The sequence below is a fragment of the Aplidium turbinatum genome, chromosome 1 (genome assembly GCF_918807975.1).
Source record: "Aplidium turbinatum chromosome 1, kaAplTurb1.1, whole genome shotgun sequence".
Classification (NCBI taxonomy): domain Eukaryota; kingdom Metazoa; phylum Chordata; class Ascidiacea; order Aplousobranchia; family Polyclinidae; genus Aplidium; species Aplidium turbinatum.
In genome coordinates, this window is record NC_137472.1 from 52,354,224 (window position 1) to 52,381,649 (window position 27,426).

At 38.2% G+C, this 27,426-nt stretch overlaps 2 protein-coding genes across 2 annotated transcripts; one reads left to right on the top strand and one right to left on the bottom strand.

The window, feature by feature from the left end:
• The first annotated feature begins 1,006 nt into the window (after positions 1-1,006).
• On the top strand, positions 1,007-6,718 carry LOC145782843 (GPI inositol-deacylase-like). Its single transcript, XM_082594610.1, has 3 exons — positions 1,007-1,134; positions 1,754-3,969; positions 4,889-6,718. The coding sequence occupies exons 2-3, from the start codon at positions 1,790-1,792 to the stop codon at positions 5,130-5,132; spliced, it is 2,424 nt and encodes an 807-aa protein (XP_082450736.1). The 5' UTR covers positions 1,007-1,134; positions 1,754-1,789; the 3' UTR covers positions 5,133-6,718.
• A 255-nt stretch (positions 6,719-6,973) lies between these two features.
• LOC145771573 (uncharacterized) lies at positions 6,974-26,886 on the bottom strand. Its single transcript, XM_082583282.1, has 27 exons — positions 26,738-26,886; positions 25,606-25,709; positions 24,891-24,998; positions 23,921-24,154; positions 23,672-23,764; positions 23,403-23,491; positions 22,985-23,178; positions 22,819-22,906; positions 22,501-22,646; positions 21,973-22,078; positions 21,268-21,437; positions 19,508-19,615; positions 19,096-19,147; positions 18,675-18,809; positions 17,971-18,133; positions 17,593-17,692; positions 16,922-17,060; positions 16,334-16,496; positions 15,575-15,777; positions 14,642-15,139; positions 13,995-14,348; positions 12,903-13,000; positions 12,233-12,406; positions 11,384-11,535; positions 9,380-9,533; positions 8,993-9,102; positions 6,974-7,897 (listed from the first exon to the last, which is right to left on the bottom strand). The coding sequence occupies exons 1-27, from the start codon at positions 26,816-26,818 to the stop codon at positions 7,777-7,779; spliced, it is 4,137 nt and encodes a 1,378-aa protein (XP_082439408.1). The 5' UTR covers positions 26,819-26,886; the 3' UTR covers positions 6,974-7,776.
• Between the last annotated feature and the right edge of the window lie 540 nt (positions 26,887-27,426).

A 27,426-nucleotide genomic window follows, 5' to 3' on the forward strand; every position in this document is an offset into this window, starting at 1 on the left:
TGATTACTTAGCGTTGTTAAAGTCTGGGCGACGTTCTGCAATAGAATCGTTGTACCACGCAATAACTGCTTTATCGGGATTGTAATCCGGTATTGCCGGACCATCTAATGACACTAAATTGTTTCAACTGCTCGCTGCTCAGTAAATTCTTTCAGCTGCATGCCGCCTTTCATAATGATAAAATCTGACCATTTATTCCGTTATGATGTTACCATTGATGGTGTGAAATCATTAACCCACAGCGGGAACATTTCTCAACTCTGAAGACACTTGGTTTCCCCTAGGATGTCAACTAACCTAGTTCTCGTTTTTAACAACGATTCAATGTCCGACAACATAGAATCGACATAAAAACGACAATATTGCCAGCTGATGTAACTTATCACTTCGGATTACCACTTTGTTAAAATAAACGTCGGGAATTACAAACAAGACTTACAGCGCTGGTGATCGCAGCTGGATATATTGCATATATCCCATAGGAAATGTTCCCGCACAATACAACAGTGGCGATTATGACGCGCTGACTTAATTCTGCGTCACTGCGTCTAATTCCACGATCATTCTATTGCGAAATTAAATAATTGGCTAAAAGAAACCAGCGGCCAAACTTTGCCGACTGAGGAGGTAGCACTGGCGGTCATTCGAGCACTACTTGATGGCCGCCGGCTGCTTTAAGGCTTGTTTTCTGTGGTTTTTAACATGATCTGATATGGTGTATCATGTAATTACTAGCTGAAAAAATATAGATGGGCAGTTGGGCACTTCATATATGTAGCAAATCAGCTGGTATGCACTATGCAAGCCTACCATTTGCAAGCTGGCATAACAAAGCAGTACTGACGTACGATAGTTAAGTAGCCTATATTTTACTGGTGACAAATTTTTATTAAAAATTAGTTTAATTTTAAAACTACCGTGCTCTTTATTCCTGTTTTGACAATGACATGTTTATAATCAGTATTCATATCTTTACTGCATGCAACCATTTAGGTCTATCCTTCAAAGACACTTAGCAATGACTATTCTTTGTATTTGTATGGAGAAGGTCGGTATTTCGATAACATACAAAGTTTAAAGCTACAAGGAATCCCAGTTCTTTTTATACCAGGCCATGCTGGGAGTTATAAGCAGGTATGGATTGTGAACTATTTTCTATAAATCATTTATATATATACACACTTTTAATATCTTTTGTATTGATTAATATTAAATAATTTGCTTTAAATAATTAATTTTTGGCAGAGTATTTGACTTAGTGAACCGGAGCAAATGGTTGTGCGATAAAGATCGCATGCCAGATTGTTTGGCAAACGTGGTCACATCCCCTTATCTGTTTGAATGCAATGCCTAGTTGCACGATTTCAGTTTTGCATGCTTGTGTTGATTTGTAATATGAAAAAAATAGATTTTTATATATTTAATTTAGTGTTTCACATGTAAGAGCAAGGTGTTTTAAGTGTACTGTAGCCTATATGTTTTAACTGTTGTATGGTACATACAATGGAATAACTTATATTTAAAATTTTCCTCACTTTGCTGAACTTTATCCGATTGTTTGTCCCATTGATCAGAGCTACAAAAAATGGATGACAAGAGTATCATTGTTTCAGTTGTGCTTGCAGGCCAGTACTCATTTCTCTTGAGTGTAAATTTGTTTATTAGATAGAAAAAAACTCTAGGTGCTGTTTTTTTGTTTAGTTTCATACACTGCAATAAAGTTTTGCATCACTTTCTAATATTTTTACTTCAGGCCCGATCTCTTGGTTCAATTTTGTTGAGGAAGGCAATGGACAAACACAGAGTGAATCATTTCAATGTCTTCACCATTGATTTTCAAGAAGAATTTGTGGCATTGTATGGAGGAACGCTTACCTCACAAGCCCAGTTTCTTGATGACAGTATCAAATATATTTTATCTTTGTATGAATTTGCCCAGTTCAAGCCTACGTCTGTCATACTTGTGGGCCATTCTATTGGTGGCATGCTAGCAAGAGCTGTTTTTACTTTGGATAACTTCAACCCCAGAACTGTATCAACCATTATCACCCTGGGAAGTCCAAATTTGGCACCGGTTTTTAATATTGATTTTCTGATGGCTAATTTTTATTCAAAAGTTAACAATTATTGGATCACTAATGCCGAGAGTCTTTCACAAGTAACTGTAATATCAATTGCTGGCGGTGATAGGGATTTTCAAGTCAGTTCCTCTCTTGCTGGACTTCCAATCTCAGAAAAGAGCAACACAAGTTGTTTGTCAACTGTGACCACTGCGATCCCTGATGTCCGTGTTTCTGTTGATCATCGTTGCCTAGCCTGGTGCAAACAGTTGTGCTTGGTAACAACGCGTTTTCTTTATGATGCTATTGATTCAGAAAAGAAACAAGTTACAGAGAATGTGAAAAAACGCAACCGGTTGATGAAATATTACTTTGGCGAGAGAAATGACCAAATGAAGAATGTAGCATCGTTTGATAAACCAAAGCCAGTTAAAATGTCTCAATCTTACAGCTGGAAAAATGTATCGAGCTTTTTATGGTCATTTTCTCCGGCTGAAACCAACACTGATACATATTTTATATTTTCAGTGAAAGAGTTCACTGATGTTAATGGTCCAAATTTCATTAGTAGAACTGATGTTGCACGAAAAAGATGGGTTCTGGGCTGTAAAACTTTCAATGCTAGTCAATGCACGAAAGCATTTGACTTATCCTATCTTGCCATGCGTACTCCAAAATATCAAGTTGTTCATCTTGATTTGAATCACATGATGACTAAAAACTACACCCATGTTTTATTGCCTTATACTCAGGTCAAAGGTGTTCAAGTATTAGACGTTAACATTTTTTCAGACCTGGAACTATCGGTAAAATTTACAGTACCCCATGTTTTTTCAAATCTCTGGTCAATGAACAGTGGTCACAGTGAGGTGCTGAATAAAGACCTTCATATAAAAATGGACAAACGGTTCTATTACAAAGTGCATTTAATTGGATTTTCATCTATTTACCAAAGCTTTAAACTGGCCCTTCAAGATTCTGAAGGTGATCTCAGAGTAGAAGTTCCTTGGGACGAGACCCGAACTGTTTTTGGAACTAATGCAGTGAAGTTGAAAATGCAAAAAGTGCCATTGGAAGAAGACAGCAATGCGATTGTTCATGTTTACACTGAATCGCCCGGTGATCGTCTCATTGCTCTCCGTGCTAGAGTTGAGTTTTCTCAAGTTCTTGGGCAAATCATACGGTTTCTTGGCAACGGGATACCGGTATATGTTGTTGCGAACATATTTTTGATTTATCATTACCAGCTGAAGCAATTAAGCACCCGGCAACCTTGCCACACGCTCAACGACGCCCACTTTGCAAGTTGTAAACCTTACAAGATCCAACCGTTTATATCTCTATTAACCGTTCTCTATGGATTTCCTTGGGGATACAGACTCTGGGAAATGTGTGGTTTGCCAACCCCAGACATGCATATCTTAGCAAAAGAACACCGCGTATGGTTTGGGTTTGCTCCGTTTATCCTCTTTCTTTTCGCTTACGCAGTTTTTACACTGATGCTCGTACTGCAGAAATGCATGATATACTTGATCACGAAAGCGAGTAATTTGGCGTCTGGTATCACGCCGTTGAAATATTTTCAACAGAAGATCTTCCGCGTATCAGCACATTCACTTGTCCTTGCTGTCCTTATTCAAATCGGAAGTCCGTTTGCATTTCTATACATGTACCTTTCTTCAATCGTAGATGTATCTGATTTACACAAGCAGGTAGTGAGACTTCAACCTAACGAAGCAAAAAAGAATTCAGCCGTGACTGAAAGTAAAAGTTTGAAGCATGAAAAAGAACTTGACTCAACGAGCCCGAGCGAGGATCGCTTTTCCGTCAATTTCATTACATCGCAGTTATGGTTATGGCTTTTCCTGTTTTCCCTACCTGCGATGACGTTTCTAATCAAAGACTTAAGGTAAGATTTGTAAGGGAGGCCTACGGCATATACTTGTTTTTAAAGGACACCACTTTCGCCCGCATGTTTTTTGTTTATCCCCTTTACGATGCTTATTCACGATGGGAAAATATCTAGAACGGTTGTTTTGCATATTTGTACAAATATTGCACCAGAAATACAAGTCGAGGTGTTCGAATTAGCATACGACATAATTGGCTTGATTTACTTTAACATACGGAATGGCCCGTTTCGGTGAGTCCGATCCCTATTCGTTAATTTTTTCAAAATTATCGTGTACCGTAGCCTAATTTTCATTGCTGTTTTAGGATTAGAGGTTAGGAACTCACCGAATAGTAGCACCCCCTCAACGTTTTTTATCAATCTAAATTATGCAGAATGACGATTTTCACAATCTTAGCTTCCACAAGTAGGCCTAATTGGTGAGATATTTTCTGTAAATTATCTCTCTCTAGTCTAGCCAGACCACAACGAGTGGAGAGCTGTCTTTCACTGCACGCCGAGAGCTGCTTAATTATTTTTTGTTAGCAGAACGGGATGTCAATAAATGCTAAGGAGGCGAATAAAAATAATTTAAGGTCCCGCCCCGATAGCTCAATTGGTTAGCGCGTCACTTCTGGAACGAAGAAGCTTCAAGATCAAGCGGCGCTGGTTCGACTCTCGGGGTGTGCGCTTGAGCAACGCACGTTAAGGACTGCTCTCCATTCAGCGGCATCTAATGGATGGAATAGTTCGCCGGCAACAAGACTTCAACAATCGGAAACTTCACTCTGTCAATCTCGGTGACCGGGCCTGCGTCAGTGATTCAAAGCCTCTACAAGTATGCGAAACTGCCAGGATTAAGCTCTGCAAGAAGCTTTCCCAGTCCGAGGATAAAGATTCAATCAATCAGGTAAAGTCTTGTTAATTTCTTTTGCAGAGCCAATCTTTCGTTTCCAGTTGACCCTATGTTGTACCATTGCATATGGGGGTCTGTTATTTTCATTTTACAATCGATCACAAAGAGACACGATGGCATTGTGGAATCTCGCCTGAAGTTTGTCACGTGGTTCTGCATCCCGATGACGGTTTTGCTTGTAGCGGTTAGCATGACGTCTTTATACAGAACGCCAGTGTTTGTTCTTACCTTTTTGACGATGCACACTGTTTTACAATACGTGTAGTAAGTTTCGCTTAATTTCTATGGAAACTGGGCTGTGAACCATTTATAGATAAATTTATCTCCGATGATACCTTCCTGATTTCACACTGAGCAAAGTCATTAGGATTTTACAACTGATTCAGTGTTCACTGGAACCAAATTATGCAGTAGGCTACTCGTGAAGCGTTAATTTAGTCTAGTCTAAACTTAAAAAAGTTTACACATTGTACTTCACTTAAAATCAATGCATCTTAACACTAACAGGCCAAGTTAAAATGCCCTAAAAGAGATTATTGCGAATACGCACTTGTAAATTGGGCAATTGCGCCTTTAACGTTCGTACCTAATATGGGTCTCCATGTACCTTGCACGATAATAACCGATTAGCATGTTGTTTGCGCCACAAGTAACAGCTCTAATTCATTAGCAAGGTTTTTATATGGATGCGTTGGTGATTTTTAAAAAGATGATTGTAATATTGCTGGTTCTATTTATCGTCTATATTTATCAATGAATACACACTACACAGTGGTATTGATTGATTGAATCACTGACGCAGGCCCGGTCACCGAGATTGGCAGAGTGAAGTTTCCGATTGTTGAAGTCTTGTTGCCGGCGAACTATTCCATCCATTAGATGCCGCTGAATGGAGAGCAGTCCTTAACGTGCGTTGCTCAAGCGCACACCCCGAGAGTCGAACCAGCGCCGCTTGCTCTTGAAGTTTCTTCGTTCCAAAAGTGACGCGCTAACCAATTGAGCTATCGGGGCGGATAATTGCTCAACAAAACCCGAATACAATTTTTTCGTTGCTCCGACTAATAAAGTACGGTTTGTTGGAAGCGCAGCCTTCATGACTGTGTTGAACCAAACAATTAATTCGAGGAAGCATTTCAAGAAATAAAAGTCGTTTGGCGACGAACAAAATAATCTTTTTAACCATTTGAAGAACATTACCTAAGGAACTTGTGTACAAAGTTTTGACTTTGTCACTCAACTATTAAGAGGTAAGTTGGGGGCCAATTTTTAACTCCCCATAATAAAAAATTGGCTTATTTGCAGAGGAGTCATTCCATGCTTAATTTAGGGAATATTAGTACACCCATGGTTCCAGAATTTTATGATATATTGTGTTCAGATAGAGCTCATTGAGACAACTCTTTTAAAAAAAAAAATTAGCATTCTATGGCCTTCGGTTTTCAAGATATTGAGGATTGCAATTCGGCCACACGAGGGGCAAATCCTGGTTACGCATGAGTGATTTTTAAGTATATTTCTTATATAGATGGTAGAGGAGTGGGGAAAATTGCTATTTGGGGGTTTTCAGGGGCACTGAATTCAATAAAAACAGTTCCAAATGGCTCAGAGCAATAGTTTTGTCTCTACAGTTATTTTTGCTCTTTCACTCGAACCGCTTAAATGGTTGAGTGACAAAGTCAAAACTTTGTACACAAGTTCCTTAGGAAATGTTCTTCAAATGGTTAAATAGATTATTTTGTAAACACCTTGCTACGGGGGTATTTTTATACCACAAGATGGCGTTATTTTGGCTTTTTTGCTTGGGGTGTATATTTTGATGCATTGTAACTTTCTAATAAATATAATGTTACTTATCAAACTTGGTAAAGTTGTTGCCTGGTATGGAAAGAGCGTACATTATAAATATAATAACCATCCTACTTTTCATAAAAAAGTTAGACTTCCAAATATGGCACAAAATTTGTTTTTGGTGAAGAAAAGAGCTACTTTGAGGCTTGATTACTCTATTATGCTGCAAATTAATTGCATTTTGACAATGCAATCATGTAATATAGCTAAAAGTGAATCATTTTACCAAAAATAAACTTTATACTGTACAACCTCGGAGACAAAGATATGGTTAATTGAAAATGATCCAAAAAACCAAATGCGGAAAAGTTTAGGGGTACCTAAAACTTTAAAGCATCATATTTCCAAAACTATAATAGATGCTGAGCTAAAATTTGTAATGCATGGCTAAATCATGCCAAATAACATTTTGACCAAGTTTGAGCAAAATCGAAGAGGGTCAAACTGATAGGTCCAGGACGCTTGACATGGAATGAGCCGTCTGCCATTGTCGGGTTAAAATACACAGAGGGAAGGGGTTCTGAAATCATGATGCAATTTCTTGGTAAACCCCTTTACGATACTAAATGTAGGAACAATCTCCAGTTCATATGCTGGCAGTATTTTAATGTGACGTATGTTGCTTGATATATCCCGATTTGTATAGGGTGGAACCGTGCTTTGTTTAAAATGGTGCCATGTTTTAGCTGATATCTGGTCAACAGTTTTATTTAAACACAAGTTAACTGCAGGCTGTTCGAGTTGTAAAAGCAGACATTAGGATTGCGCTCCTTTGTAACTTGTTTGAACAGAATGACACGCTTAATGCAGCAATGAAAAAGCCGCTATAACTTAGTTGCATCATTAAAGTTTTCTCTCATAAATTGAGTTGACGTAATTGCTGAAAGATAAAACGCCATGAGTTCTGAAATGAGTAAACAGAGCGCAATAGGCCTGTTAAGCCAACAAGCAACTAAAAAAGAACTTTGCGTACGCAATTGCAAAAGCTCTCATAGCGTCAACTAACGCAAGACGACATCGTGCGGAAAGCGCAGCTCCTTTTGGTGCTCGGAAGGTGACGCTCATAGTCGTGTTATGAGCGAAGGCAGTGGGGAGTCTTTGTAGGAGGGCCACCAGGAGTCCGATGGAGTGGGGAAGTTTAGAAGTGTGTCAAAAAGATTCGTCCAGGACTTTCCAGCCCAGCTGCAAAGGAATGTTGAGTGCGCTTAGTGGGGCAAACAAGACTTGTTATTGCATTCTATTGAACCAAAATTCAGTTTAGATTAGTAAAGTAGGCTAGAATTCACCTAATCAACATCATCCTCATCATAAATAATATTTTGGAGCATAGGTTTTCCAGCCGGATGCCCTTCCTGACGCTAACCACAGTTATTTGCGGTGGGCCTAGCCTTTACTTAAAAAAGTATTTCCTGCAAGGCAGCAGGATTTCTAACAAGTTTTAGCCAACCAGTCGAGGTTGTTGCCCATGAGGTGGGACGTGGACCCACTTGTTAGTTTGGTGTGTGATCAAGACCAGTGTTCCCCGAGACCCATGGTGTAACAATCCATGGCGACTGCCCAGGGTTCAAAGGTGCTACTTGTACCACACACCTATCCTCAAAGAGAAGAAAACGTGTGAATATAGTGTCCGTCGTTATGAACGTGTCAGTGCTATTTATTTCTAAATTTTAATTTTAGTTGTATTACAACATCAAATTCGTGAAAATAATTCAGCTGCGCATTGTGATGGCTCACAACCATTGGCCAGCGAAAACTTAACTCCAGAAATATCTCGTTACGTATTTCTGAATGAAGCGTCAAAAAGTTGTTTCATCTAAACTAGATTAATTATTTCTCAACGTGGGACATGCGCCCCACTGGTGGGCATTGCAAAACTTTGGTGAGGCGTGGTGGATTAACACATAAAAACCAATTTCTTGACTTGTCTAATCACTACCATAGAATTTCATTTCACGTTGTCTGGAAATGCAAAGAGCTCCCACTATTAACAATATTATTGAGTATAGCGATACTGTAGATTTCGATAATCCCTATGCATTAATAATTCATATCACATACTGTAGTAAGCATTGCAGTGACTTAGCGAAAGCAAATGCTTTTGAAGCATGTGTTGTAGCTGCTATAGTGGGGTCTGGGTCAAAAAAGATTGAAAACCACTGCTCTAGATAAGACTATGCCTTCCCTTTCTTGAGCTGACATGCACTGAGTCTAATTTATAGCATAGTTAATTCAAACATTAGTGTCGTAAATATCATCTTCACACTTCAGTATATTTACCGAGGCAACCTTCCAGTTATCTTCCACCGTCCATCTTTATCCTGTATAGTGGACATGTAGCTTCTGTTCAGCATTACATGCAAAGTTCCAGCAATGCCGTAATAATCCGTCTGCAAACACAGTGTCGTGTTTAAATGAAATTAAAATGACTTTTGCTGCGTTTAAGTAGAATTTTGTTGATTGTTTCACAATCTATACGGTTTTTATCTGGTACTCCCCTATTTCAAATGTTTTATACACGGAAAAGTCGTGTTGCCTCTTGGTTTTATCTGCTTATGGTGCAACAATGGGGCTTCTTTACCAAAATCATGAAAAACATGGGTTCTCGCCGATACCATCACACCAAGCTGCATAAGATGCAAAAGCTCTTTGGGTCGCTCAACTCACGTGATAGCTCCACGGCTGCTTGAGCTTCATTTGTCCGCAAAAAAAGCCTTCTGTGCCGCAATCACGAGTAAATGCTGTTCCTGGGGGGAAGGATCGCATGTCTATTCCGCGACCAAAATCTATCAGTTTTAACTTCAATTGAGCTTCCGAAGATCTGAATAGAGATTTGTGGATGAAACGTCACTGTATTTATGGCACTGTCATAGCTCATGACATAATAGGTCTAGATGCAGCTTGTTTAGTTCAGCTAAACTTTCTATACTTGAAATGTTGAGTGTTTGATAAAATAACCTTAACACAAAAGGAAAAGCTATATTTTGTATTAGAAATGAACTTATGTAATTTGCTTGGATAGTTGAATCGCTGAAATAATGTTATCATCAAAAAGAGAAGCTTTATTTTGTATTAGAAATAAAGTTATGTAGGATTACGAATAAAATATATCAGCAAAGCTTTATTTTGTATTAGAAATATACTTATCTAGGATTAAGAATAAAATATATCAGCACGCTTCGTACTGCAAGTAGGGGTGTTCAATTTCGATTCGATTTCGATTATGGTGATATTCGAAATTCGTTATTCGTGTCGGACATATTCGAAATTATAGCCGCCCTTTCGGCTGAACGCGGTTGAAAGTAACGCGAGTGGCGCGAAATCTGTCTTGTCTCATTTTGCAAGCGAAAAAAGACTTCGACGCATGCGCATCGTCGATCACGTGACTATCACACGCTCTCGCGGGTCCAACGGCCAGTCCTGCACCAGGGATGCCAGGTTGGCATTTTTATTGCCAAATTTCTCAAGAATAAAGATAGCTAGGTTGTGCAATAGCAGAAAGTGTAGGCTGAGCTTTGTCGCAGTTTTATCCATTTTTTACCGAATCCATAGGCGCCTAAGCCGTGGGGGCAGAGCCGTAGCCAGACCGCAGAGCAAGGGGGACAACTTTTTTAGGGGGGGGCCGAACAAATTTAAATATGCAAAATCATTATAATTGTAGCTTTTGCCCGAGAATATTGAGATTATGCCAAGGGAGGAGAAATTTTTTTCAGGGGGGGCGAGGCCCCCCTGAAAAAAAGTTGCCCCCCCTGCTCTGCGGTCTGGCTACCCCGGCTGGCTACGGGCCTGCGCATATTTCTGTGTGTGGGCAACTTTTTATGCTGTATTGATACATAAAACAATAGATGAACTAGCGATCGGCAGCAGGAAAACATTTTTTGAATGCAAACCGCAACAGCTTCGCTATAAATAATCACTAGAACGAGTTGCGATGCTACAATTCAACACCAGACAACAAAATCTGTCATTTTTACATTGATTTAATGTCTGCAGACGTTGAATCAATGTAAAAATGACTAATTTTGCTTCCTAGGACATAGCAAAAATCTACCATTTTGCGTCGATTCAATGTCATCAGATGTCGAATGCACCCCAAAACAACATAATTTGCTTACGTAGACGGAGCGTGCGTTTAGCTTGATGCGCTTGCAAACATACTCGATGTCGCTTTCGAGTCGAAACCTCTGCATTCTGCAGTGAAATGTCGCGGCAGTGAATCGCTCGCTGTGAAAATGAACTTGAAGTGTTTGGGATCCCAGCAACCTCGGCTCCAGCGGAGCGATCGTTTTCAAAAGCTGGCCTGATCGTCACGAAGTTGAGATCCCGATTGACGGGTGACCATGTCGATCAGCTTGTGTTCATAAACACCAACATGGGCCTGGAGCTGTAGACGTTATTTTGTGTTATTTTTTCGCAAATTTTCATGGCTTTTTTTCGCGTTTTCTAGCGAATTTGCATGTCGTTTCTTTCAATAAAATCACATTTTGCAGTTTGGTGAATAGTTGTGATATTCGAAATTGAAATTCGGAAATCGAAAATAAATTGAATTTCGAATATTCAAATAATCGAAATTGAACACCCCTAACTGCAAGCTAAAAAATCTTTAAAAAATATGATATTTGAAGGACTGAAGACAATTTAACATCAAAAACGAGAAACACTACCACTGACCTGTAATCGTTGCACATGAGAAAATTGTCAGGTTTGATATCACCATGGATGACGTCAACGGAGTGGAGGTGGTCGATGATCGTCAGAACGGCAAGCGTTATTTCACTATAGGGCAGCGTCTTCTTTGTTTCGTGCATGTAGTTCAAGTAGTCCTGAGTGATGGTAAAAGTACGATTGAGAGTAAAGTGTTAAAAGGTGCCATGAAGTCATATTTAGGTCGGTATGGAGTTAGCAGTGGAAAGACGCCTTTCTGTCGAAAACTGAATGCACTTTTATATTGAAAAAAGTGTCATGGTCTACCACCCATTTTGTCTCCATTTTGCTTCAAAGAAGCCCGGTCTTCGTCTCGAAACCTCATGGGCAAACAAAAGTTCAATTTGCTGTTTTATTCGAATAGTTCAAACAGTTTTCCTCAAAACTACCACTCTGTGAGTTGAGAAACTTCAAAGCTACACTCTTGTCGGCTGCGTAGCCGAGTGGTGAGAACGTCAGCGCGACGTTCGAAAGGACGTGGGTTCGACACCGCTCCAGAGCACGCGGCTGTGTCTCGGCAAAGACACTTAATGGCAAGCCAAAATAAGGGGAGCAGCTGACTCGAAGACTATATGTCCCTTCGCTGCTTCCTGTCGTCTGTTGTATCGCATCTGTGATCGCAGTGTACCGTATGTTATTGCAATGGGCGCAAATAAAAACACGATTATTATTATTACTCTTGACTGTTATTGGAAGAGGCATTTTTTTAATGATTGATACAATGCTCAAAAAAAGATAATTTATATTTATTTTAATTACACGTTATCATGTAGGCTACCCAGGTTTTACTGCAGAACTACAAACTCTCAAACTGACCAAAAGTGTTCCGTGTGGGATAAAATTGCTCACAAGACAGGATGCGTTGTCGTAAATGAAGGCATGGTCTACGTCCATCAGCAGGTCTTCATTGAAGTTTGCGATTTTAGATTTCAACCTTCGCTTTGCTTCAGCAAGAATACAAACCTCCCACGGATAGGCCGGGGATTGAACCTGGTTGAAAAAATCTCATGATAAAAGCCGACGCCATTTTGTGGTCGTTACTGCACACGACAAAAATACTGTACAACCTTTGCAGTCATCCTGAACAACCAACAATTTTGATATCTCTCACAAGGGCGTCATATGACGTTAGAACAGCTGCAATGTAGCTGCAAATAAACTCGCTACAGTAATTTATCAATTGCAAACACTAAGAGTTTGAAAGTCATTATTTTTTCTGAACTTTCGGCTACTTTGAGACCACAATGTGACACTCAACATAATCTGAAAGCTAAACCCCCCCCAAAAAAAATTAAAATTGGGAAATAAAGAAGCACAAAAACAACAAATGCAGAATGTTAGCTAACTTAACTTCAACCTTGTTGTTTGTGCATTTAAATCACCAACTTGGTACGTAAGACTTTTTTAATAATAGTTAAGACATTACAAAGTTTTCTAATAGATTCATCAAACTAGTAAATTATAACAAAAAGTCTTAACATTGCACCTTGAGAGCATACGCATTCTGGCGGTCGTCTTCTGCAAGATGGACTTTAGCGAAAGCACCTTTCCCGACTACGTCGAATATTGAGTAGGATTTCTCGCCTAAGCAAATAATAGTTGTCGTTTATTTTGCATTCTCTGATGCATATGAGAGACAAAACGAATTTTTAGTTGAAAGTCATTAAATCAATGCAGAAAATTATTCCCGTCGGAGAATTAAATTTCTCTCAGCAACGCCATCATTGAACACGTGATTTTATAAATAAAACAGGTAGTAGACTAAAGGACAACCGTTCAACTCTTTATGCGGTTATAGAGTGGAATCTCAGCATACCTCTTTGTTCAATGTCAACTAATGGATGGAGCAATTTACAAACAACCACACAGCTACAAGTGGAAATTCAACACCAACAGGCTTGTAACGTCAGTTGTTCAAAATCTCCACAAATATGCGAAACTGCCAGGATGAGCTTCATAAACCGCTTTCTCATTCCAAGCAAACCATTTTTATCAATCACGTTGAAAACGTTTTGCTTGTAGAAGTTGATTTGAAAATCAACGTTAGCTTGAAACACTACAGAAACCTTATCACATTCATAACCTCATTCTTAAAATACAATTTTGGTACAGAGGTGACTTTCTTCAACCATAGACAGATAAAACCAAGCAACCACACGGCATTTAACATAATATATTAAACTGAACATAAAGTATAAACGTTTTCGGCCATACTCTAGTTAGCCCTTCTCAAGTAACAAAAATAACTGATTGTTAGTTTATAGTTTATGTTCACTCTAATGTATGGTGTTAAATGCCGTGTGGTTGCTTGGTTTTATCTGTCTATTGTTATTAAAAGGTGAAAATTGACAAGCACGTTATGTTTACGGAAAACAAAGGCTTATGCTACAATGCTATATCGCATTTAAAAAAATTGCAAAGTTTACAGCTCTGTCGTCGTGTGAGCTTCTGGTCTATCCTTTTACCACCCAACATTCACGGTGTTTGCGGACTACGCTCTAAAGCTACTAGAGAGCAGCCAGTATACAGTAGTTCCGATCTCATGTTTCTCGTGTAGTTTCACTGCACACCAACTCACCTATGGTACAAGTTGTGGACTTTCGAAAACGAGGCATCTTCCTGTGTAGCCTTATTATGTTGTTTGGATGGTGCTGGGATGACTCCATAATTTGCCGCAAAATGTCGTCTGCCCACGGATCTCTTATTATCTGCAATCTACTTGAATTCAATCCGTCTGTGTGGACAACTGATAACGCAGCAGGTTGTGCTTGAGGTTTTTGGAACGAATCGTTTGGTTGTTGCAGCATGGAAACATCGTTATTATGCGCAAAATTAACACTATTTCTTGCGTAGGAGTTGTTTGTCGAGGGCAGTACGTGAAACGATTGGTCACTTGAAGCACTCAAATCAAGAAGAGGTTCTAAACTCAAATCTGCAAGATAAAAAGTGATAAAATTAAACTTGCAATGTATCAAAACAAAGAAATGAGTGTTTAAACCAGACATGAAACTTGAATTTCTCAGATAGACATTTGTAACTAACCAGTAACCACCCGTCATTATAAGGTCGCAATAAAATTAAAACAATAGCTATTAAATAGAAAATAATTGCCATGGCTAGTTCATGACCAACAAAGTAGACCAAGGCCGAGAGGGTTAGAGATCGACAGTTGCCACAACACCCTGGAAAGCGTAATCTTGTAGAAAAAGAATAATTAGTAATTACCCTTTTTGTCACGATCCAATTCTGACAAGGAAGTCTCCATCAGTTCAGTGCAGAGGCCATCGAGATTATTTAATTTGTTGTTTTCACAATAATCCATGCTTTCCTCCTTATGTTCTCGTCGGTTGAGGAGTGTATCAGCGTGAAAATTTGCGCCACCATCCGTGCCTTTATTGCTAAGTATAGAAACGTAAGGTGGAAATAGAGAATTTGACATAGAAGGTTGCGCCAAGTCATTAGGTTTGATTTCTGAATCATTGGGAATCCGCAAGCTAGAGTGGAAAAGCATGCTAGCGTTTTCTTTGCTGTCCATGCTCACATCAGCAAACACATTAAACCCAGGTGGACTTGTAGGTTGTAGAGCCACAGGCTGCAGAGACAAAGACTTGTCCATGGCAAAGCCACTAGTAGCCAGTTTGCTTGAGTTAAAACCATTGTTTGTAACAGTAGAACAATTTTTGTCTTCGTCAGCAAAGATGCTGAATGCTGGCTTCATAGAATCTGTCAGGAAAAAAAAAAATAATAAAAACATTTTAGAAAAAAAGGAAAGTAAGAAGTTACCAGAACACCCACCCACAACCCAGACAGCAAACTAATTGTTTTTCCATAGATTCAACGTCGAATCAATGTAAAAAACGGTTGATGTGCTGTCTGAGAAGTAGCAAATTTACATTTTTTTAACTTCTAACTTTAGAACCATGTAAAAAATACAACTTTTGCAGGCTAAAAAAATTCATAACAAGGTCACCCGGACAATTATTATTTATAATGTTGTCAATCTCTGTGCCAAAAAGTAAAAGTGTTTACCTAATTAAAACACTAGCCTAATTTGAAAATCTTCTATAAAGAAAACAAGAAATAATTTCAAAAAAAAAATCGTTGAACAGTGAACACGCTCAAAGCAAAGTAGTTTCAAAACCAACCAAACAAACAAACCTTTAGTGACGCATATACTTGTGCTTGGTAAGAATTGGATTGAAGAATCTTCTTCATAGGTCACTACCGATACGTTAGCGAACCGTTTCCTGTCCGCAGTTGGTGGACGAATGAAGGATTTCGTGGGAGGGAGCGACTCACAATGTAGCTGAGACTTGGCAGCAACTGATTTGTCGCTTTCATTGCTGGCTTCAAGAATGGGACTGTTCAAAACATAATGTCATATTACATAGTTTCAGTGTAATACAAACATGACTGTCTTTGTACAATAGTTGGTTTGTTTTTGTAAATCAAAAGTGAACAGCATAATTAAGAGCATATTTTGCATAATTTCAAGGTGGGTGCGATTGGAGAAATGAAACTGGAAGTTTCGGACTTTTTATCATTTTTAAATTTAGAAAATAGCCCAGCCAGTAAATTACAAATTATTTTTTTACATTGAGTCAACGTCTGCAAACTTTGAATAAATGTGAAAAGGGACCAAGTTGCTGGCTGGGATGCAGCTTCTTAGAAGGTATTCAATGTTGCCAAAAAGACACTGAAATAACTTTGTGCCAAAACCAAATGATAGGTCACTTGAATTGAACAAGGATTTTTCAGGGTTTTCGAAATTAGATAAGCACTTCACGACTCACGTGTTGACTAAAAAACAAAGCTCTGTGCTGCATCAACAATGACTCAACCATTTGAAGATCAAGCTGCTTTGACAAGTTTCACAGACCAAAGAAAAATTCCCACATTAACAATTTCATGTGTCACCTTAATTTTTTAGCATTTTGTGGGGAACTCTCGTCAGCATCCGCGTCATGCAGTGGCGGATCGGCGCACACGAAAGGAGTCTTCATGCTAGCAGCTGGCCAGAGCGACGTACTTTCAGCTAAGATTTTAGCAGAAGGAACAAAGCCAACTTGCATGGACTCATCTGGTTGAAGAATAAGAGTATAAGTCAACGTAGTTAGAGCATGGTGTATTAGACACGTCTTTCTTATTCGTCGACTAAGACTGATCATAATTCACAGTTAGAATAAAAGCAATTCTAGAAACTCATAATGAATTTTAGACAAATATTACACAATATTCAATCATTAGCATTGTTGACAGCAAATTGAAGCTTACATAAATTAAATAGTAAAATAGACAACAGACGAAAATACAACACAGAATTGTTTATTCAGACAACTTTTAAAAATGAAGCAAAGAATCAATTCAAAGGAAATGCAATAAAAATGCCAAAGTTTCAACAACACGTAATTTCAAATTCCTCGGGCATGTTATACTGTTTCACGCTTAATTCTTAGCTACACATTGATTTGATCTCAAGATCAACACAAAAAGTTTAGTATGTACCTTGGCTCGGACAAAACGCACTAAAGGTGGAGTGGTCATTGTTAGCAAATTCCCCATTGTGGCCTCTTGCGATTGAAACATCTTCCAAAAACGTCGGATTAGTTTCAACATCTGCAGGATTGTTTTCAGAAACGGTTTTCTGTGACGAACAATGTAAGAATGTTTGACAAAGCATCACAATATTGCCCTCAATCAATGATTACAAGTTTCTGTGAACTAATCTTCGTCGTGTGAGCCTCTAGGGCCGAAGGTCTACCCTTCTACAACTCCTGATTCACGATAAACTAATAATAATAACCAACAGATTTAACTCTCAGCACATAACGTTGGAGGGGAGACTGCGTTCACGTGGTCACTCCTGGAAGTAATACAAAACTGTCGAAAAAAGAACCTCGACTCGGAACGGTCAGCGACTTCATGGAACCATTATTTTCTGAGAACAGCAGTTTCACTGTCGACAAGTCCCATTGTTCCACCACCCTCCAACTGAATGCAGGTATCAAACCAGTAAGATCGATGTGATCGAGCAATTCTCTCAAACACAGCGACCGCATGTGAAATAGATGACTGAGCAGCACCAAGTTTTAAAGCGAATCTTCATTTAGCGGCACATTGTACAAAAATGGTTGAACTGACCAGCACAATCAAAAGCAAAAGATATTGCAACGTACTTGAGGAATCTTCAGCGACTCTCTATCGAGTAACCCGAAAGGAGTTTTGACAAGATCGGCTTTCAGTTTTGATTTCTCGTGATCATCCTTTTGTCTGTGTCTGTGAAACAAAACGAGAAATTAGTGAAAGTTCGACAAGATCGAACTGAAGGAAGAAGACGCGATGGACAGAATGAGATGGAGAAAAAAAGTGAAAACAACCGCTGCAAGGAAAGAATTAGTCACCCTACTGGTGGGGACAAAAGCGAATTTGGATAACCACAGTGTCTCAATTCCAAGCATGCGAAATCGCGCTACTTGATATTACCAAATGATTTAATATGAAAAATCAGCACAGTCTTATTTGTAAAAAAATTAGTGCAGTAGAATGTTACTCACTCATTTCCCTTGTCACTGCGATTGGCGTTGGGTGCTGGAGCACTGACGGACTCATCACAAAATACTTCAAAGCTCTTAGCTTTATCTACGGAAGGTTCTTGAATCAAATCAGAAAATAGTGACGTTTGAGATAGTGGCTGCTTGAACATGTCCATTATGTTTCCTGAAATATACGACAAGTGTACAAATAAACAACAGATACGAACATCAATTAGGATTATAAAAAGGTGAAGGTGGCCGTATGCTTGATTCCAAGCATTGGGAAATAAGATGAGGTTCTCATTACACTATGGCCTTCGGCTCTGACGAGAGTAGAACAGACGTTTCTTTTTACTCCGTTGTTTTTTCTTCAGCAACAACACCCAGGGTAGATCAAAGCTGGTTTTTTTAACAACTAACTTAAGTCGGGAGATAACTTCTATCGCATGATTGAAACGAGCGCACTTTATCCGATGCGGCATCTCACTGCTTTTTGCATTACACGGGACTCAAATGAAAAACAATAATAAACCCGTACTTTCAGAATTTTAATTTTTTTGTCAATTCCAATTTTTTTTTCGTTTTTAACCCCAAACATACACATCGGTATAACAATATAAAACCAATCCAGTTTATTCCGTCAAAAAAGCTAGAGATGTTATTGTTTTATTGTGCACATGAAGCAGCAGAAAGTGAATTGGAATAACTTTGTTTCAATTACGAACCTAGAGCTTCTTTGGTACAAACTGTAGGAGACGGTTGAGCTCGTCTTGACAAGTTGCATGAACTGTTGGCGCTGAGACCATCCCTCGTTGCTAAACTGTCGTCCACGGGGGGTAGAGGAAGTTCTTTGATGCTTTCTGCGCATCAACAAAATAATCATAACAAGCAGCATAAACATCACTCTTTTCACGATAAACATTTGACTTTTGTCAGACAAAGCTCTTGATATCACGCAAGAAGTTGTTGTAAAATCTGCTTTTCACAAGAAAAAAGTGTTAAAAATACAATTGTTGGAAAGTTATTGAAAAGTAGGAACAAGTAGTGACTCAGCAAGTCAGCATGAATGAGCAAGGTCAAGTCCAGCCATTGCAACACGTAAAAAATTGTGAAAAAAGAAAGTGTCTTGCTGATTCAGCAACAAACCTTCATCTGTGCAGGGTTGATCAAAGTCTGCAGCTTCTGGAAATGAGGGTTTCTAAAAAACAGTTGTCACGATTATTCGGTTATGTGGCCGAGTGGTAACAACGCTGGCGCTTGAAGGAACGTCGGTCGTCGGTTCGACGCCTCTCCAGAGCACGCGGCTCTGCAAGCCACTTAATGGCATGTCAAAATAATGGAAGCAACAGACTCGACGACTCTTTGTAGTCTTAGATCTGTGATCACAGAGTACTGTATGTTGTCGCAATTGGCACAAAATAAAACGTGATTCAATTCAAATATATGAAATTTTCAAACGGGATTTATGAGTTTAATGTGGTTTGATAGATGGAAATATTTCTACTGACACACTCTAATAACCACAGTTCAAATCATGATACAATGAGGCTGTTCCAACCAGTTTGTTCATTCGCAGTCTTTTCAGCTGCCCGCACACATTTTCGAGCTTCACAGTTACTTCTTCACTTTCTCTTGTTAGACCACCATCTTGGTAGTTGTCGTCACCCTGAACAATAGTAACTAAGTGAAATATTAGTAACCAAAAAGATCAATTTAATCATGTTACATTTTGTAAAAGTAGTGCATCTCCCCACACAGCAAAATCCATCCTTTTTACAGTAACTCAGCACTCGAAAACGTAGAATCAATAAAAAGACCAAAAGTTGCAATCAAACTTACTAAATCGGGTCTGTTTACCTTGGTTCAGACTATTGCAGCCATAGGCGCCCAACTATTTTTTTGGCCGTGGGGGCGAAAGCGTATTTCATTAGCAGCAACGTAAATTCAGCGAAATGTCACGCAGATGGATGACGTAATTATGTCGTCACACTAGGATTGCTTTTATTGCCACACTCGGAGTTATCGCTGCGTTCGACCTACCGTTAATTATTATAAACAAAACTAAACCACTTCGGTTAAGCAAACACATGACATGCGTCTGCGTTGGCTAGCGGTTAATGGACTGCGACTCTTTAAGCTAAGCACAACATAAAGTTTAGCAACGAACTAGATTTATTAGCATGAAACAAGAGACGAAAAGGTTTACTAAAAGGTATACTGTAAATGGAATGAAAATACTAACTTGATCATACGCTTGAAAATATACCTGTTGAAAGCAAAATCATTCATGTTTACATCAATTCAACAGCACGTCACCTTGAATAAATTTAAAAGTTGCTGACATCCGTAAACAACCCTTGAAAAATAGTTACGGAGAGACGTTTGATTAAGTTTTCGACTTGACATTGCTCCCTTTTCACTACAATATCGCAACTTATGACTGACCTGCTTTCAATTCGCTGTAAAACGCCCGTTTTGGTGTTACAGATGAAACAAAAGATGCGCATATTCCCCACCTTTGATCGGGTTTCTATGGCAACGGTCGTGTGTGCGCCATGCAGTTTGCGCGAGTCCGTTGTTGTGTTGATTATGCCGCGTGTGCGCAATGCGGTTTGTACCAGCCCTTGTTGCATTGGTTAGTGGTTACCTCGGGCCGAGACGTCAAGTTCATTTTCACGGCAAGCGATTCACTGCCGCGACAATTCTCTGCAGAGGTTTCGACTTTCGAAAGCGACATCGAGTCTGGTTGCAAGCGCATAAAGCTAAACGCACGCTGCGTCAACGAAGCAAATTATGTTGTTTTTGGGTGCATTCAACATCTGATGACATTGAATCGACTCAAAATGGTAGATTTTTGCTATGTCTCAGGCAGCAAAATCAGTCATTTTTACATTGATTCAACGTCTGCAGACGTTAAATCAATGTAAAAATGACAGATTTTTTGTCTGGGGTGGGATTGTAGCTTCGCTGCTCGTTCTAGTGATTATTTATCGCGAAGCTGTTGCGGTTTGCGTTTAAAAATGTTTTCCTGCTGCCGATCGCTAGTTCATCTATTGTTTTATGTATCAATGCAGCATAAAAAGTTGCTCCCACGCAGAAATATACGTGGGGGCCTGGCCCCCACGGCTTAGGCGCCTATGATTGCAGCTACACAGTTACACACTCAAAAAAAATCATCTAAAACTGTAGCTAATCCAACATATGTCTTAAAGAGGTTAAAGAAAAAAAAACGCAATTATTGTCACAAAATTTATGTGGTCGTGATGCTGATTGGCAGATGCAAAAGTGTTGCGCAATACGTAGCTTAAAAAAACTCACCAGTTTTATTTTGCAGAGTTCAAGAACTTTCTTCAACTGACTTTGCCTCCTTATCAATTCTTCTTCTTTTGCTTTCACTTGATTTTTCATCTCTTCATTCTGTCGTTTGTATTCTTCACATTCTTCCTCCTGGCGCTTATGCTGGTATTCCCTTTCTAATCTTTCTTCCTCTGCAAACAGAGCGTTACAAGTGCAGTCAGAAAAAGAAGTTTCAGCTTAAACTGGAATTATACTTTCAACAATGCGATGTCGGTACGTTTTCACTCGACCAGTTTTCAGCGAGCAAATTAGTCGTTTTTCACATTGACTTAACGGCGGCAGATAATGACTCAATGTAAAAAAGGACAGACTTGCTGGATGGTGTTGTCTTCCTCTACACTGAAAATCAAACAATAATAATAAAATCAATAGCAGTTTGGCGATGAGGTAGTGTAGTGGTTAGCCAAATGCTTGCAATGTTGGACAAACCGGTTCGATTCCTGTGTCGAGCAGCGATGACACCACTTACCAAGCGAGAGTGAGTTCGTCGTGTTTCGGAATAGATGAAGGAACTGGCCATTCGGCTCCAGTATATCGCAATTGCCAATGTCACCGCCACAAAGAAACCTTCTAATGTTAATCGGACATGGGACATTCATATCCTTAACATACTTAGTAGTATATCATACAAAATCGAGTTAGTTTGAGGTAAAGAGAAAGTCGTACCTTTTTTCCTTTCTCTCATTTTCCTTCTCCATCTAGCGGCAATAACTTCTTCAAGTTGGAACTCTCCCATCACGGAATAGACTTTATCAACTGGATACATGCATACCTGGAGATGCATTAAATATTTTTGAAGAATGACAACATCCAAAATAGAAAAGGATACCAATCGGGAGTATGATTCTTCATGTTAACTCAATCTATGACTCAGTGCTTGGGGTTTGGGAAATTCATTAATATTAGAGAAAAATGTTGTCCTTCACATCAATGATATTGTGAGTAACAGAGCTTTGGTTTCGAATATCGTGAGTAGTAAGAGCTTGTTTACCGTGGTATTGTCCAACTATAACAATGCAAAACAGATCTCCTTCCAAGTTTGAAACTCTATAATTGGTCTGACAGGCTTGAGCGCTAGTAAATTAAAAATCTATTCTGACATGAAAGATATTTTCGAAGAAATCACTTTCAAAAATTGGAGGTTTATCAATTCAACCATAATTTTCGATCAAAGTCAATAGCAGGGTCAGTCACCGTATTAGTATTTTGGTCTCCATAACTTTCTCGGATTGCTTTGTGCAATGACGATTCTTCGTTTGTCTGCTGCACCTTTCGTTCAGCGAGGAAATGTTCGACATTCCTGGACACTTTCCTTGTCGCTGGGTGAACGTTTGATTCGTCTGTGTAGAAAAGTTTCACACATTTCTTAACGAAACAAATTAGCAATCGAAAAAAATCTTTAACTCGGAGGGAAAAAAGTTTTGAAGCTGAAGCATTGCTACACGTTATGTACCTTGTCGTTACAACTTAAATGGTGCAAAAGTGTTTCTAAAAAAATATAAAAACACCTACCAGGAGTGCGGTCAACAGTGTTATCTTGGAATATGGTGAATGACGAAGGTGTAGAACGAGAGGAACTAGAGATTCCACGCTGAGGGACCTTTACAAAAAGTTCAGTTGATGAAAGGATTCAAAAGACTTAAAATAATTTTTATTACGAACAAAAATAAATGCGAACCTTTTTGTCTTTCCAAGCTGTTGGGTCGTGGATTGCATTCTCTTTGTTCAAAATGCTGCTTTTTGGCATGTCTGCCCACTTTCCAGTTTTACCAACGGCCGGTTTTTGATTTTCGTCATCATTAAAAAAACGTAACTTTTTTGTACCAGAAGTTTCCAAGTTGTTTTGAATCTTCGTGCTTTTCAGGAGAAGTGCTGAGAAACAATTGCAAAAAGATATAGTCAGGAATAAAAGTTAAAACTTAGGTAGGCTTACTTACTGTTTGAACTACTTACCACTCTAGTGTACAATCAAACAAATTCACCTCAGCTTAAAGAAATTGAAGCTTTTTGAAATCATCAAAGATAGTACGAAAATAATTTTGAAACATTGTATAAAAATACTGAAAACTAAATTTGATTACACCATTTCACAGTACTTGAGTTTTGCTCAGATTTTCGTACAGAGCCCACTTTTTTTTTAGATCCAATTCCTTGTAAACTTCCAAGCGCTTTTCTTTCATTCGCCCTGAATTATAATCAAAGATATATAAATAAATGATTTCCTGGATGCAGAAAGAGTATCAAGAAAAACAGCAAAAACAAACTGTATATACAATACAATAAATACATACGTTTTGTGGACTAGAAAGCTTTAGCTAAAATTTCAAGAAAAGTGACAGAGTGAGCATTTACAATGTGTACATACATGGGTGATGGATTAAACACCTCTGAAGTATCATCATCTTTACTATTCTGAATTCCGGCCATCGATGCTCTGGCAGTGCGCAATTCAAAAGCACTAAAAAAAAATTGAAGAAAGTTATAAGACAAAAGGTTTTACATGTTTACAGAAATTATTTTCACTAGTAAATACTGTAATCACAGCTAATACAACGTATTTTTTTTAATTTTTAAATTTATTTAAGGCAGTTGCACTGGTAACTAACATAACTACCTCTTCATTTGTGACAAAAACACAGCTGGCTGAGCATTATTTTGTTCTCCATATTCGAAAATAGCTGCAGCCTTCTTAAAATGACGATACTTTTCATATTCCTCCGCCCAAGCAACGTAAAAAGATGCACAAGATGTTCCAATGCCTTCAGTTTTCATGTAAGAAAAATTATTGATTGGATTGTCACTTATCTGTGCCATTGTCAGCCAAGAATCAACATACCGAGGATCATTTCTGCAAAAAAAAATCTGATACATTTCTGCATAGGTTGTCAGCAACAAAACTTCATATCACAGTAGAATGTAGCCTGCCACACTATTTCCATATCAAATAATTGCTAATCTGGTAAACAGTTGAACAGGGGTGGCCACAGTCAAACAAGTGTATAGCAATTAGCCTTTCTCAATTACGACAAAATTCCAAAGTGGTCAATGAATTCACTGATATAAGATAGTAGGCCTGGTGCATGGTTGGGAAGTGTCACAATCATTATTTTTTTGTTTTCAAAAATCAGTAATGTTTATGTGTATCTGCATGTCAAAAAGATTTGTGCAACTACAGCAGCAGGCCGCCATATAAAAATGCACCATGGACCGTGATTATCCAATACGCTGCACTTTGGCTTCCCTTGACATAGAATGAAAGAGCTTAAAACTGATTATGCTTTTAACCAAATTCAATTATACTAGAGGGTGGTTCAACTACCAGTATAGTAATGTATATTACTATTCACGATAATCACGAATACAAGTATTAATAATTGCAGGTTGAGAATATCATTACACTAAGATTATCAAATGTTGCGTTGTTGACTTGTTGTTGCAAGTTTGTTAGTTAGTAAGTTAGGATTAAGTCACTTGGTAAAGCAGGTTGAAAAGTATTCCCGAACTGTATCACAAAACACTGGTGTAGTCAGAATAATTTCGAAGTCAGAGTTAATTTTTTCAAAAGAAACTAATTGATAACTTACTTGTATTGGTCATGTTTAAGAAATTTTACAATGTATTTTTGGAGAAGATTTTCATAATTCTTTCTGTTTTCTCCAATTGGAAAATGTTGACGTGTCCACTTGAGATACCTGTTGATACATGGAATGCAACATTACAAAATGAAAAAAATAATGTCATACAAAAACAATAAAAAATCATAATACAACAAAGTGACACAAGAGCAATGAAGCAAACTTTGTAGGATTTAAGCCAACCACCTGTGAGACAAATGTTTTTCTGTCCATCTCTCTCAAAGCAGGACAGCCTACAAGTTCCATTTTTACAACAAAAAATGCATAAAAAAACCTAATTAGTACAATAAGCTGAATAGGTGAAACACATTTATAAGACATTGTTTAAAAACTTTTAATCAGCACAAAAGTTGTTCCAAAAAACACATGGCCAGTTTGGCATCTTTTTTTTGGAAATTAAATGCAAAAATTCTTTTACGTTACAAATTTGCGTTCAAGCTAATTCTCAAAAATTGATACAGATAACAAGCAGACGGGAACACATGCAAATCAATCTTTGTTTCCACCTTCAAGCACACCATTAAATGTCTTGTCAAAAATACAATCACATGCTATTGATAGATATGGAGCTGATACCGTTTCTAGTGTCTCGCAGGGGCTCCCATCAATTAATTGCATAGCCACAACTGAGCTACAGATGAAAACACAAGAGAGATTGAGTTACCTATCCCATGCATCAATAGGATCCTGTGAATTTTCCCCTGCTAAAATTTCTTCTTCAAATCTTTGCCTTTCTTCAAGCAGATGTTGTGTGTCCAGTTCAGAAGGCTGAAAAAGTTTTGCAACATATTAACATCTTAGGATAATTTAAGAAATATGCCGCCACCAACGACTAAAAAATCATATCTGAATTTGGGTTTCATTTTGACAAGTTTTATTCAGTGTAGTCTTAGACTAGCCTATTGTTTATAGCCTCTCTTAGAGAGAGAGACAAAACTTTTATTTTGTCCGTTGCAAGAATAGTATGATACAATTATAAACAACATGAATAAGATACCACTCAATTGCTTGTTTGCTACATGCGACAACCGCAGGGCGCAGGCTTAAATTCTTAATATTATAATTTCTCTTCACGTTCTTGATCGATTTCAAAAATCTTGGCAATAAAATGTTCAATCAAATTATCTTCTTCATGTTACTAAACTTAGTTTACCTCCAGGTCTCAATTTATCATAAATCCAGTTTTTAGATTTGGACATGGAGAGCAAAAACTTTGCTGCTTAACTTTGAAAAGCAGGAAAAAAATCAATTTCTTGTGAAAAAATACATCCATGTCCTATTGGCCTGGGTTACATGTCAGCGCAGTCAACTCAAGTTAATTGCACACTGGATAATTGCATAACCCATTTTATCTCATTAAGATGGTCAACACAAAGCAATTAGCAAATCATGAGTTAGGAAAATAATTTGATTTATCGCAAAGTATATTGCATAGAATACAATTTACAATTTAAAATGTAATGGCTATGGCTAGTGGCTACCATAACCTATGATAAAAAAAGTCGCAGTGGCAACACTACAGCAAGAAAAATAGACAATGCCTTAGTGCCTTAATGCAAAGATTTATGCGAATAATATTGGCAAATTTACATTGTAGAATTAGGCCCAGTGGTTTGACAGAACAGTGAATATTCAATCAGCATTGCAAGTGCTATAAACTACAAGCAAAACTGCAACTTATTTATTTTACACCTTTAGTTTTATTTTATATAAAAGTGGGTTTGCAATGAAATGTTATAAACATGCAAAAACAATAGAGAACATTATGAAATTAAAAACGTATGGGATATGCGCACTTGAAAAGCAGCTTCTAAGAAGGAAATTTTTCTTCCTGATGAAATGGGTTGAACGTTTTCTTTGCTGGATTCCCAAGCCATCTTGCTAAATCATGCCAAACTCTGCTGAACGCTTAATGTTCTCCAACCAGGCTTGCCAGATAGCCAAATTAGAAAAAGCCAAGCTTACCTAAAAAAAAGCCAAATCTACTACAAACTCTAACAAGCCTATTTTTTTTTCTTAAAAAAACAAAAAGTGCAATAAATGGTCATACTGGTAGTGGTACATTGAGACGTAATCATTTCCTAAAATACATCACAAAGTTATTTATAAACTACCGTAGCTTAAGAAACAAAATCAGTCGCGACAAGACACTAAAAGACAAAAATAACAGTTTAACAATATCCAAAAGCGACTGGGTCTGTAGAGAATAGACAGACATAGTAGTCATCGAGTCAAAGAATTTAAATGGGATCATCGTCTTTTTGCAGCAGCCACAAAGACCTTCGTTTACTAACTTGGTCAGTTTGATGATGTTCTTTGATGTAAACAAAGATAGCATGCTTGGTGTTACTTTGAAGTGATTACAGCATTGCTTTGAGGAATGCAAATGCGTTTTTATTCTCAGCAATGAGTCCAACATTTGCAACCGCATTCTATTTCTCCCCTTTGTTTTGGTCAAAGTGACGGTGAAAATAACCCGTTCTAC

Coding starts and splice junctions, on each gene's coding strand:
- LOC145782843 (XM_082594610.1), top strand. CDS start 1,790: ATGGACAAACACAGAGTGAATCATTTCAATGTCTTCACCATTGATTTT. Junction 3,970..4,888: donor TTTCTAATCAAAGACTTAAG/GTAAGATTTGTA, acceptor TTTCTTTTGCAG/AGCCAATCTTTCGTTTCCAG.
- LOC145771573 (XM_082583282.1), bottom strand. CDS start 26,818: ATGGCTTGGGAATCCAGCAAAGAAAACGTTCAACCCATTTCATCAGGA. Junction 24,155..24,890: donor CTTAAACATGACCAATACAA/GTAAGTTATCAA, acceptor TTTTTTTTGCAG/AAATGATCCTCGGTATGTTG. Junction 23,179..23,402: donor AAAATCTGAGCAAAACTCAA/GTACTGTGAAAT, acceptor ATTGTTTCTCAG/CACTTCTCCTGAAAAGCACG.